Below are 13,747 nucleotides of genomic sequence, written 5' to 3' on the forward strand. Positions count from 1 at the left end.
AACACGTAGGTGATTTGTACCCACTGAGGGCGTTGGAAAGGCCAAAGTCATGACTATTCAATAAATTGCTCATTATTAAAAACCCTGAGCTTGTACAATGTGGAATACAGATGTCAGGTCTTGCTGTTTGTTTACTGTGTAACTCTAGAGCACTGATTGTTCAAATAATGATGTTTATAGAGCACATCAGTGATCACTGTAAATAGGAAAGTGTCTCTGATTAGCCTGCGTTTGATAATTCATCTTCTACAACACTGGTTTATAATTAAAGCTGACCACTGGATTCTGGAGTTAAATGGGAGCTCTTCTATAACTGAACCCTAATACGGCTACAAGTAAAGGAAGCAGACTAATGGAGGAAACCTCTTGCTGCTCTTTAATTGCACTTTGGGCCCCAGATGAATTTCAGGGATGAGACAGGCAGACGGCACCCCACTGCTGGTGGTCAGTCCACATTCAGGGTGATGTATGCACCAGCGCTGTAGGGCCAGGGAGCACAGACTGTGATATTTATCTGGCCAATTAAGGCCAGTGTATCCCTGAGACGCCTGCCGATGCATCATCTCCAGCAAATCCCCTTTCACAGTTTTCCCAATATTGATGAAGGTTGTATTGTCTGATAAGCACTGCACAGAGGACTGTGCATGGATCCACATTGAAGTTAGATAACTCATGTCTCTGTTGTGATTTACACCACTGAGAACCAACTGTTAAGCACAAGAAAGTTGAAGATTGTTCTCACACCTAATGTGGTTTTCTGGCGTCTCCAGAGAGGCTCACATGTCCAGAAAAGAATAGAAATAGTCTCAGAAAGTAAATACAGCTTACTACCATTTTTGAACATAACACATTGCCATTTACAAAAGAAAAAGGGAAAGGGGAAGCTTTTGTCCAACTAAGGATTGTTTTAATTACTGGTTAATCTTTGATAGACTGACTGCTTAATTGTTTGATCCAAAAATGAATGACAAAAAATAGTTTAAAAGACCATTCCAGTTACCAATTAACTATTAGAAACAGTGAGTGACAAAAGAGGTAAATTTAGCCTTGATACACTCTACTGAGTGCAAGAACAATTCTCAGGGAGCTATTATATGTTTCCGCTTTGGTACAAGTCCATTAAAATAATTGTGAGTAAAGTAGGTCCAAAACCATCACTCAGAGAGCAATCAATAATCCATTTCATAATGGATCACTCTGGATTTAAAAGGAAGAAAAACTGTCATTTTGACCGATGCTGGTTAAATTAAATGTGGTTTTAAATGTGCAGAGGGGATTTTAAACCCTCTACCTTAATGTTAAGCTCTGTTACCTATATAGACGATTCCAAGTTCTCAAAAAAATGCCTTAGTTACTCTCCAATCGTATTCCCTCTCTAGAGAAGAGAGACGCGAGAGCTGAGTGGCTGACCTTTGTCCTAACTCATTTTAATTAACCATGGCTAATATCAACCATTTCCGTGATGAGGACTCACATTAGTGCCAGTGCACAAACACACAATCACCTACCCACACGTGCATGAAGAAGCACACATGCATATGCAAACACATTATGGAGGACAGAGATTTACAGAGGCTAAGATAGGTATTCACCACCAGACACACAATCACACACTCACAATCACAGACACACACACCCAAATGACAATGATTAGTGGCTAACTAAATGTCAGGGGCCATAATTGCAAATCTGTTCCTTTAGACACAGTCATATTCTCTCTACACTCTCCTGCAGTATTAATGGCAGGCTGCGTTGTTTTAATGCAGTATTATTCCTCCAAGACTCTTGATACACAATTATTCAAGCTGGGAATAGCAACACCAATTCACTATCCTCTCCTCATAGCACTTATCTATCTAACACATAGTGTTATAATAGAGCTATTGCAACAAGGTTGTCGCAGTGAGGTTTCTTTATTTCGAACAAAAATGATATTTTTAGATATACAACAGTAAATCTTTATAAATCAACAGTTATTATATATATCTCAATATCAAATTAAACAAGACTATACAATATAATTTCTACGAAATGGAACTGCATCATATGTTAAGGTGATTTTCTAGAAGATGTAATTGGAATTGGTCACATACAACCACAGCAACATATGCTGGTTTTACCTAATGGGAAAGATGTAGTGCTGCTGGAGTGAACTGGCGTGATGATCAAGCACTTTTTATTTTCCAAATGAAAAATAGAATATTCAGTTTGAGTAATCTGGTTGAAATTCATTAAAAAAACGTAAGCCTTGAAGATCCAATCACTAAAGCATATGTCATGCGAGAGCGCCAATATGGAGAAGGAGAATGAAGATCAGCAGGTGTGCAGATTATTAAATAGCTGTGAAACAGCTGTGCCAATCACAGTTAAACGTGACAACGACAGCTCAGCAAACAGAAAGCCCTCTGGATGGTCCTGCGTCACACAATTAACACACCTCCACAAAACTGCACCCAAACACTGATGGAGGAAGGTTTTCCGTTGGGTCGTTCTTATTATAACAATAGAAAACACTGTTTTTAAATAAATAATTTGATGAAACTGATCAGTCCGGCTGCATTCACATGCTGCTAGGGTTTCATGAACAGGACAGTTATAGAAACAAGCCAATAATTAACTGTATGTAGGCATAAATCTATTGAGTTCTAATAGAGTTTGAACATTAGGTATTTGGTTGATACACTTAAGACTAAGTTTTGACACCCTGCTAAATACTGTGCCAAAGGAATTTGACACATGTAATCCTGTCCCAACTGCTCATTATTCTATGAGACACATTAATATAGATGAAAGCCTTTAGGAAAAAGATAATACCATCTGTGTTACGAAAATGCGCCTGCATATCTGTGGGTGGCCCTCGTTTATTGAAATGGCTGCACATTTAGGAGAATGACTTCTTAAGGTGTTCATTTTTGTATAACACTTATAGGCTATTGGAGAAAATGGCCAGTCTAATAGCATTCAATTTCATCATTGGGTGAATAGCTGAGATTATTGACAACATGTCCTGCTTAGTTTTCATAAAATATAGAGGTTTAACATTTAACCGTTGAAGCTGCTTGACCTCGGGTTTACATTTGAAATAGTTTAACTGATATGTTCACACGGTGCACTCATTTTTAATTGAATAAAGAGGAAGGTAGAGCTAGGTTGCAATTATGCTTAAACTTTATAGTATTGATATAGCTAATACTCAGGAGGAATCCACAGTAAAGCGGTATTAAATGAGGTAGAAATGTCATGGAGAATGTGTTCATTCTGGATTAATTCAAAGAGCTGTGTTAAGTGTAGTTGACAGGACTGTATTTTAGGACTGAGGTCATGAAAAAATGAATATAAAAAATGCACCCAGCAATTAATGAGAGTGGCAGAATCATAGCATGTTAAGAATAAACTGCAATTTGCTGGGCCTTATTATACCGTGCTGTGCAATTATGCTCTATCTCCGTCCTGACATCAAAGAGAGGAGCGACGACCTGGAGGTTTAACCCTCCATTTTACTACTTGCTGAGAAACACTCCCGCACTGACTCACTCAATGGGCGTGGGCGTTGAGTTTTCACTGTGGATCCACTCTGATCCATATTAATGTCTAAAGCATTTTCATCACATACAGAATTATTCCTCACATTTTTGAAAACCTTAACCCTACGAAGTCCTTCATCACACTGAGGCATCTGTAAAGCCTTACAAACATCCTTTAAAGATGAACTGTACTTCATTTCAATAGAGCATGATCCTGTAATAGTTAGGTAGCAGACGCATGCGGGGAACAGGCATTTCGTTTTAATAAAAAGAGCGATTCAGACTACAATGTCACCAAGAGTGAAATTTTAAGTTTGAAGCCTTTGCGTATAGTTTTACATTTTCCAAGATGGAAGCTTGAAACGCATTACCTCTGCCCATGTAAGAAGTCGAGGCTGAAGGGAATTGTGCCTCCCCCCACTCACTGTGACACAAGATATTCTTAGATGAGAGGTGCTGTGCATATTTAATACATTATCACATCTACAATCTTAATTAACAGAGAGGGGGGAAGAAGAATACCGGCTGAGATGGAGAGAGTCATGTGATGTGTAGAAGGGCAGGTTGGGTCTGATACCAATCTCTCATTCCTCTGTATCCTACATCAGATAGTGGTCAGGGTAGACTGTAAATAGGTCAGCGCATCTATGGTGGAGATGAGGATATGCAGATGAAGACCAGCAGTAGAGTAGAGCAGCAAAACAAAAGGAAATAGCTGGTTAGGACCAAGGGTTGACGATGCTCGTAGTTCACAGGATGTCGGTGATGTCACTGATATCACAGTTTTGCTCAGTAATCAGTGCACGGCCACAAGGCAGAGCCCACTTAGTTTAATCTTGTTAAGTCAAGTATTTAAAGGAAGGGTTTAACTGCTCCGCAGTTACCTTTGCCAAATGTACCTGGCAGAAAACATGGACCCTTTTAGTAATACAGTGGACCCCGATGGCCCTGATGATTACATGATGGTTATTGCTTTTGGCTGAGATTATGTGAGAGACCCATTTAGGCACTGGAGGATCTCAAGGTGTGCCTTGTAATATTTCTACTCCCCGGATGATTGGTGTGATGCTGCAGCCACACTTTCCAACCCGTTTTTTTCATCACTGTACAGAACATTACTATTCTCACGTTTCACTATATCTGCTGGTGTGTCATTACTCTCACCTGTACTATATTGATTTATTTTTCACCACCACCATATAGAGCTTCTAATTTATATCATTTGCAATAAAAAGGAAAAGCTAAAATAAAGTGTGCTGGAATGGGTGCTGTTCAATGGCAATGAAGCAAAGCAAAGGGGAAGCACAGCAAACGTTCAATTTGCGGAGGTGCCAAAAGGTGTCTGAGGGCATAAATGTCATGCAGAGATAAAATGTTTCTTCTAGATGAGTGAGCATGCACAGCCATATCTAACCTCCTACTATAATGCAGCAGCATGTGGTTCATGTGTTAAGAACAATAACTGCAAATCCCTGTTGCTGTAAAACTGTTGTAATGTTCAAGTAGGGGGAAACCCCATGAGAATAATTGTGGCTCAAAGGGAAAATTGAACAGATATTCTTCTTCAGAGATTTTGCTGACACTGAATGAAATAAAAAAATGTGTTTGAAAGACAATCCAACAATTGTGAAGTTAACTATTAGAACTTTCAGTTGGCTTCTGCAATCACTAACTCATCACTGATCATAAATGTAATTGGATTTATGAAGCAAAGTTTTATATTCCCATCTCCAGTTTGCACATTTGTATGTTTGTTTGCCTTTGCACCAAACACACAAAAAAAAAAAAAAAGGGTTAGCAGAACTGAACTAACGTGACCAAACTCAAGAAAGCCACCCAGCACTGCAGACATAGATATATATTCCAGATAAGCATAATTGCTCGGGGGATGAGCTGGTCAAGGACCCTACCATGCACCTGAAATGGGTTGAGAGCCTTGCATATTTCCCTACATATACAGTAATCCCTGCTTGCTCTCGTTTCCTGTTTTACTCTCCCTGGTACACTGTGGAGCAAAGCAAAAACTGCCAAAAAATCCAGAGCCATAAAATCCTTTCACTTCAACTGTAACATTCGTGTTGCAGCATTAATAAATGTTGCATGCTTGGACTGAGAAGCCCAGATTAAAGTGTCTGGCTTTTTTCTTCGCTTCCCCTTCAGCAGCTAAAAAACAGCATGCTCCCAGAAGCATCTGCAACATGACAGAGCTGCTCTCCTGTTACATCTCATCTGTAAAGAAATCCCTCCGTTCTCCATGAGTGGGCTTAAGCAAGTGTACACAAGTGTTACACAGTGACAGGTAATGATTCACAACACATGGAGTTTTGACAAAGCAAATAAACAAAACATGTACAATATGGTGTGATTTCATGGAGGTGCCATAACAGCACATATATGTTTGTATGCTGCTTGCATGAATAGAGAATTAGCAAAGTGCCTGGCGATGTAATGAACCAATTTTTACTACCTTGAGAACCTGTCAGGGACGTGACCGTAGGCCTTGATCAGCTGGAGTGAGTCATCTGTTTTTCCACATACTTCCTGCCTGCAGCTCTCAGTCTGATACACAGCTCTGTGATGGCCACTGATTTGCCTGATTACTTCACAGTAACAGGTTTGGATAACACAATCATAACACCATTAAGCTTTGCTAACAGCTGCTAAAAGTTAAACTAACAAGTACAAAGCATATTCATGGAACTCTATGTCCAACGTTTTTTTTTCCCCCACTGTTGTATTGTCCAATCATCTTTTTGTGAGTCATTGTTTATTGTTTTCTCTGGTTTCAAGACTCTATGTTGCAAATGTGTTAATATGCTATAAATAAGCTGTTGGTCAGGTTTATAAAACAAACTGCCATTTCTAAGCTTCATTTAACAAAATGGGGGTTGCAGAAAAATTGATATAAATGACTGAAATTTACCAACATTTTAAATTGTGAACTGTAGTTCAACTACTGGTATTTGTAGGTCAAGCCGTTGCCAAATCTGAGCCACTAGGTCACATCCATCAGGAATTCTGGGCATCGCAAAACGTATTATAAAGCCGACAGCTGGCACATTAGCGTTGGTTTGATTGTGGCCATATGGCCAGTGGTGAGGAGCTGCCATGACCCAAAACACCCCTGGTAAGATTCCCATTACAGAATGTACTTCAGAAAGGAAACATCTACAAAAACATGACGGTCCTGTAGTGACCATTACTGCCTGCCAAGCAGCTGACTATGGTTCATCACATGTGTGTTAAGAAGCACAGTGTCCTCTGAAGAAGATGTAAAGTGACCGTTTGGGTGAGCCAAGGCAGCCCTGCTAACCCTCAGTGTGAACGGCATTAATTGTAGCTCAGCCACTCCAGGTCCATTAACATGGGAAAGTCCAGTGTTTTGAGGGATGAAAAATCAATTACAATTGACATAATAGGAAACAAGCAACCTGAAATGATGGGGAATTGCTTATTCCATTGACTAACCAATCCTAGGAGTTTCTTGTCATAACATCTCAACTTGGTTTTACCATCTTAGGGCAACTCATGATAAAAACTCCACCAGCAACTAACAGCTGGGCATGCACTGATATGACTGTATTCCTCCTGATCCTTAGACACTATACTAATAGTATCTTGTGTTGCCAAGTGCTGATACAGTATGATACCAGCGATCTGTTATTCAAAAGACAATGCCCTTTTAGATGTTTTTTTTCCCAAATGTGATAAAAGCTTTCCAACAAAAGGTGCAGAAAAAACAGATTAACAAGAACTTTTTTTTTCAACGTAGTAAACCTTGGCTAACCTCAAATGACATCAATACAAAGTTAAGCTGTTTTATTGCTTTCACATTAAAATGCATGATGTGACAGCGGTTACCAACACATCTAAATGAGCTTGATGGATCAGTTGAAGTTGAATGGAGGGCCTTTGTACACAGGGAGGTTAGCTTGCTTGAGGAAACTCTAACAAGACATAAGACTGTTGATGGACACATTGGCTGTGGAAGCCATTGCCCCTGTGACCTTTCAGCTATAAGGCATTCACTGTTACTGCAAAGGCCTTGGTACGTTGACAAGTTGACAAGGGCTGAAAGAGCATGCGTATATATTTTAGGCATAGAGCTAATGTGTGTCCATCAACAAACAGTACTGTAAGTGGTGGGAGTGAGGTTAGTTGCAATCTTATTATCAGACGCATTCCTTCCAGCTTAATAGCCAACCACATAAACAAACAACGTGATTCCAAAGACACTTAGGGCATTTAAACAATCCACTAAACCCCAGCACCCCCCCTTACACCCACTCACATTTATAGTGCAGGAAGATGGATGATGACATATAGCTAGCAGGTTATAAAATATGGAATAATAAAAGGAGCAGAGGGTACACTGCTTTCTGGGTTATTGCTCATTTGCTAGTTCTTGATGTTTTCCTAATGAACACTTGACAAGGTAAATTACATTTATGTATTTTAATCTGAATACTCACAGGATGACAGTCTACCAAAACATTGTCAAGCATGTTGTTTGTGAATTTGTTACTTTTTTTTTTCTTCTTTTCTTTCACAAAATAGTGTTTGTTCTAGGGTAGGTTGGTAATCTTACTCCATATGCCGTAACAGCTATACCAGCTGGAGAGCTGTTTCCACTTGCACGTTTCACATATCAGAGCTCACACTACAAACAGTGTGCTTGACCCTTAACTTTTATATTGCTGCCTGTGTGAAAGTATGCATATTTCAACTTTATGTTCCCTTGAAATTCTAACCATCGCTTCAGAAATAATTGGTATGCACTTGTAATACTTCTGATATCTACTTAGGGATGGAACTAAGGTGTTAACTCTGTACACTGAAAGAAGGCACATGTTGTGGAAGATATGTGGAAGTTATAAACAGAAAGCAAAAGGTGTGTTTCCTTTCGACATGTTTTCTGATGACAACATAACTATTTAACCTAGGCAGAGCCAAGTGGACCATGCACACTGTAAGTCTTTGCATGGGCTTACTAAAAGAAACAAACATGGCCCCTTGGAAGACGGATTTTAAGTGAGGCTGTTTTTTCACAGCTAATCCACAGTCTGAGGTATCAGCACACAAACTAAGCCACCACCCTATTACTCCGCCAAGTAACAATTAGGATGTTGTCGTCAATTAGCTCCCTGTGCCCACAACAGCCTTCTTAATGTCCCATAAAACACAAGCACACCTATTGACCTTGTTCGAAGCAGACATCCACAAGATGAAGCCCAATTTGGAGAGCCTCTTAGGAGCTCAATGGGACTTTTATTATGTTAAAGGCTGAAATTCAAACCTTTAACACCTGCTTACCAATCCAATGACACATAGAGCATATCAATAACTATACAAAATGCATTTACGAGTGGAAAGATTTACATCCTATTTGTAACCTGCTGTGACAAAACCCAGGGAGGCTTGATTACGTTACATAGTCTGCCTCCAGTCATTTAAACAAACTCTTTTACATTATAGCCCAAAGGCACACAATGCACCCTGTAGGGATGCACCGATTGCAAAAATGTCGCCCGATGCCGATGTTAAGAATACAAATTTTTGCCGATGGCCGATGTTTTACTATTTAATCTGTAATAGTAGCATAAGGCAGCCTGTCCCTTTAACAGAGAGACTGGGGGATACGTGTGTGCATGTGTAAGAGCGAGAGAGTAGTTGAGAAAGCCATAGTTAGTTTCTGGAAGTTAACGGGAGTAGCAGCAACTATAACAAAGTCACAAATATAACCGACGGCCTCCCAAGAACACTGATGGATTTAATTTACCGATCCTGCAGACATCCGCTACACGGGGCGGCAGCAGTTCCTCCCAGAGGAGAGGAGACCTTTAATGTTACGGCAGACCCACCGTCACTGATATAGTCCTTCAAAATGATGCCCTGATTTAAGATTTGGTCCGTCAGATTTAAAATAACGACGCTAACGCGACTTCTCCTGGTCACGTAGCAAAACATAAACATCGGCTACTGCCATCGGTGATGTCACCTTATTTTACCGATGTGCAGATGGTGGTTACTAGGGCTAACATCAGCCGATGCCGATGTCTCACCGATGTATCCACCTAGTACCCTGCAATGTCAGATTGCCTCCGCAGAAGAAAGTTCTCCTTGAAAAGATTCTGTTTTATTATTACACACAAAGAATAGCTCAGGCTCTTGTTCTTACTCAGGGTATTAAAGACTGACAGATATTTGTGCTGCACAGATGGTGTGGGATATACCCGAGACCAATAGTTACAACAGAAGGACACAAAAGACATTTGCTATGGAAAGGTTGACTTGATGATCAGTGAAATAAGTGAGAAAACGAAATATTGGCTAAAAAAAGCAGTTAAAAAGCAATACTTATTTAAAAATATTGCACCCACTTGGGGTGGGAATCACCAGCGTCCCCACGATACGATACAATCGCAATACCTTAGCCGCTATATGACAGTATTGCGATTCTACGATATGCTAAGTATGATATATTGCAATATGGCGCACTTCTGATTTCTTTCTCCGCTGACTCCATCTTTGTTTTGATTAACTTCCTGCTAATCCCACTGACTTTACCGTGGCCATGACCGCACAAGAAAAAGCTCAGTACCATCTAGTGGATTGAAAAAGCAGTTGTCAACAAAAACTTTCATTTGGATTTGAATAGTTTATATGTTTAAATATCGATACTAGGTGTCCGTGTATCGATACAATATCGCCACGCAAAGTGTTGTGAGACTATGTTGTATCGATTATTTCCCCCACCCCTAGCACCCACCCGTCATATAGGTGGAGAAGACTGAAATCCATCATTAATTGATAATAGAAAATAGGGTAAAACAATGATCATTTAATACTAATTCATATATACATAGAAAGAAAAGAACCCAACCAATACATACCTTTTACAATGAGGTTGAGGAGCTTTGGCCGTGGGTTGCGCTCACTCTGAATGGAGCATGTGTACTGGCCATCGTCAGAAACATCCACCTTCTGTATCTGAAGGCTGTACTCATGTTTGTCTCCAACGCTGGACACAATGGACACACGTGGGTCCACAGACCATTTGTCGTTTCCTGCGAATATGATGCTTGAGCGGTTCAGCCAAGCTCCTTTAGAGATCCCATCCAATAGGTAGCACCTAGAGTGACAAGAGACACATCAGTTAGATCTAGAGAAATGCTTGTTGTCTGACTCTGAAAAACAACTGAGAAAAGATGTGTTTGTATTCCCTTTCTTGCTGACTGAAGACCTTTTTTATCCATTAGAGACATTATCTCTCTTGGTAATAAATATTCTCCCTGTCTTCAGCAGACGATGTTCACAGTTAACAGAATTGTGTGTGTTCAGAGGTTTAAAGTACAAACACATCCTGAAAATGCTTTCTTTATATTGATTTTCTAATGCAAGAACATTATATGGACCAAGGGAAGTATCACATTTTAGTGAAAGGCAGAAATGTGTAATGGACCTCTCAGGGAGTCATAAAAGAAAGAAATTTCAGCACCTCAATGTGACTCAACCTAGATTTGATTTGAACCAACACTAAATTAGCCAGAGCTATGACTAATAGCTGTGCATAAAGATGGGTTCTTGTTGTTTGATCTTTAAAACGGGCAAAGAAATGTGGTGATAGGAGGCTACATATTCATTAACTCCTTTTATTTATAGGTCGTTGAAAGGTCTGGTTCAGCAGACATCGATATCTGTATTCAAGCACTTGATTTAGAGTGCGTCTACATTCATGGCTTCAAAATGTTTGAGATTTAATATATATTTTCTAAAAAAAAAGTTATCTTAACCATTAATAACCTCTATTGCATCCAACCCTGTGAAATATAATGTAAGAAACCACTTAGCAAGGAACTGTTTAGCTCCACACTCACTCACATTGTAATGGGATGTTCACCTTTCAGAGCTCTGAAAAGCTTGGTTCTTAAGTGAATATGATCTTCAACCTCTGACTGTAAAAAGGGCATCAATGCATCAGGAGTAGAGTGGTCACTCAAAAATAATATGCAGAATAGAGGGTGAAGAAAAAAGAGGAAAGAGCGGACCTACTGTTAGGTGCAAAAGTATTGACAACACTGTAGAGCAGTTTTCCACATAAGCTTTTCAAGGCCACTCAATAGAAAGAAAAACCTTTAGTTTAGCCACAGATAATCAAACATCTCTCAATATGCTATATTTAAAGACCAGGCTCCAATTCTGGTGTGACTTTTACCTAGATCCAAAAGCTTATTACACAGACAAAGAGGCAGTCAACTGTACAACATGTTGTTGCTTTGGTCATGTTGTCTGAAGACAGAAGTTTTACTCAAAATCTCAAACCCGTTTTGCCTTAGGAAATCAAATAATAGTCTGTGACAAATACTGTAATAATGAGTAGGAAAAGAGGCAATCAAGTTTGTCTCTTTAGCTGTAGTCAACATGCCATGCAGTCCACCAGCACCAGAAGTAAAGCCACCGAGGAAATCAGTTTGGCACCAACCACAAAGCTCTTTGCCCACCATGCCAAACAAATGTCTGTCAGGAAAGAGAGTGGAGGACGATGGTTTAGTCTAGGCTCTCCTCTAAGAGAAAGCACTGCCCTAGAGGAATTGTGAAAACCAAGTGGCAAACTATGAAGGATGGACGCTAATAAAAACAACAAAAGAGAAGAGTCCAGGTCATCTGGAAAGTCTGTATGGGCCTTGATTTGCCCACCGACCCCCTGAGCCGAGTTTAACCTGGCCCTTAAGCAGCAACTTTTCAAGTGCAAATTTAGTTATAAGGCTTTTTGAAACTTCACCTTCATAAAAATGTATCAAAATACCAAAAGTCGAAATAATTGAAGATGAATTTCTACCTTTGAATTGTAGCGAGGCTTGCAACCTATGTCCCTCAACAATCACAGGCCTCCAGTGGCTTATAATTAAACACACTCTAGTGGGACCTGCAGAGAATGCCGACTAAAGGCCTGAACACTAATGCACCTGCTCAGCCCACAACCACTGATGTGAACAACTTGGTAACAACTTTCATCATTAGATCCTTATAAAACAGGGTAACCTTATAAAAGGCTTTTTGTTCTGTGTTTATTCCTCTGTTTTCTCACCTAAAAGTGTCCTTTCATAATTAAAGGTTCACTTCATCTAGGCTTAAAAGTTCGTTGTTACAAATGTGAACTCCTTAAAAGGCTTTTTACATCTGATAAAATTATCAAAATGTCTCAAGCCATTGTCATGCAGCATATATGGTTATTATATAAGCCGATAACAGCTGCCGCTGACTGTTAAGAAGGACAAACCTTTAGCAGCCACCTTTCAAGGATAGATTTGAGATTAACAAAGCCGTACGGCAGGAGGACATTTCAGCCGGCCGGCATCTTTCCTCGGACTCTTGACATTTTGCCTCATCTTCTGTCCTTGATTTTCGCAGTTTGTTTATCACTGATGAATGTCTTTGCACTCTCCCTCCCAAAATCATTATCGTTATCTCACGGTCTTTGTAATATCACACCATGGAGTCGTACGGTATCTATACACCTTCCCATAAGGCATTGTGACAAAACAGGCCATTTTTACAAGAGCATATTCTTTAAGATGTTGTTGTTTACTATAGCATTTCCTTATTTCCTGATAACTTAGGGACTACATTGGAACCAATCAGAATGAATTTGACAACCCTTTGCGGTGGGTAAAGGCCTCTGCAAATTAGTGATTACAAAAAAACAATGGCTACATAGGACATTTATGTACAGCAGTTCTTTAATTAAATTGCATTTGGAATTAGGGCTGAACGATTAATTGCATTTGCGATAATATGGCGATATGACAAAACGAGATTTTCCAACCGCAAAGGCTGCGATTTGACTGGTCACGTGATCTGGTCACGGGCGGCACGTCAGTTGTGTGGAATTATTTTGGCTTTAAAAAGAAAGATGGGGCGCAACGTCAGGTATTGTGTAGAACGTGCCTCGCTACTGTTGCTACCTCACGAGGTTCACGATTGTTATCACGATTGATTTATTGCTTGTGTTTGTTGAAAAATACATGAGAAGAGGACCTTGAAAAGATAATCGCATATTAAATTGCAATATTGAGGAAAAAAATCGCAATTAGATTATTTTCCAAAATCGTTCAGCCCTAGTTGGAATTGTCACTGGCCTAAATCTACCTGAAAACAGTTTTGTGAACTTGATATTTCTGCAATCACTGAACACTAGGGATCCAATACAGATTCCATTCAGT

General features: G+C 39.7%; 1 protein-coding gene across 2 annotated transcripts in view; it reads right to left on the reverse strand.

Annotated features, from left to right (window-relative positions):
• The window catches only part of negr1 (neuronal growth regulator 1), a 120,649-nt gene that overhangs the window by 73,335 nt on the left and 33,567 nt on the right, over positions 1-13,747 (reverse strand). For both annotated transcript variants that reach the window (XM_063891933.1, XM_063891932.1), the window contains exon 2: positions 10,418-10,656. In XM_063891933.1, coding sequence (XP_063748003.1) covers positions 10,418-10,656 — 239 coding nt within the window. The remainder of the gene's footprint in view (positions 1-10,417; positions 10,657-13,747) is intronic.

This window comes from Eleginops maclovinus, chromosome 9 (genome assembly GCF_036324505.1).
Source record: "Eleginops maclovinus isolate JMC-PN-2008 ecotype Puerto Natales chromosome 9, JC_Emac_rtc_rv5, whole genome shotgun sequence".
NCBI classification, from domain to species: Eukaryota; Metazoa; Chordata; class Actinopteri; order Perciformes; family Eleginopidae; genus Eleginops; species Eleginops maclovinus.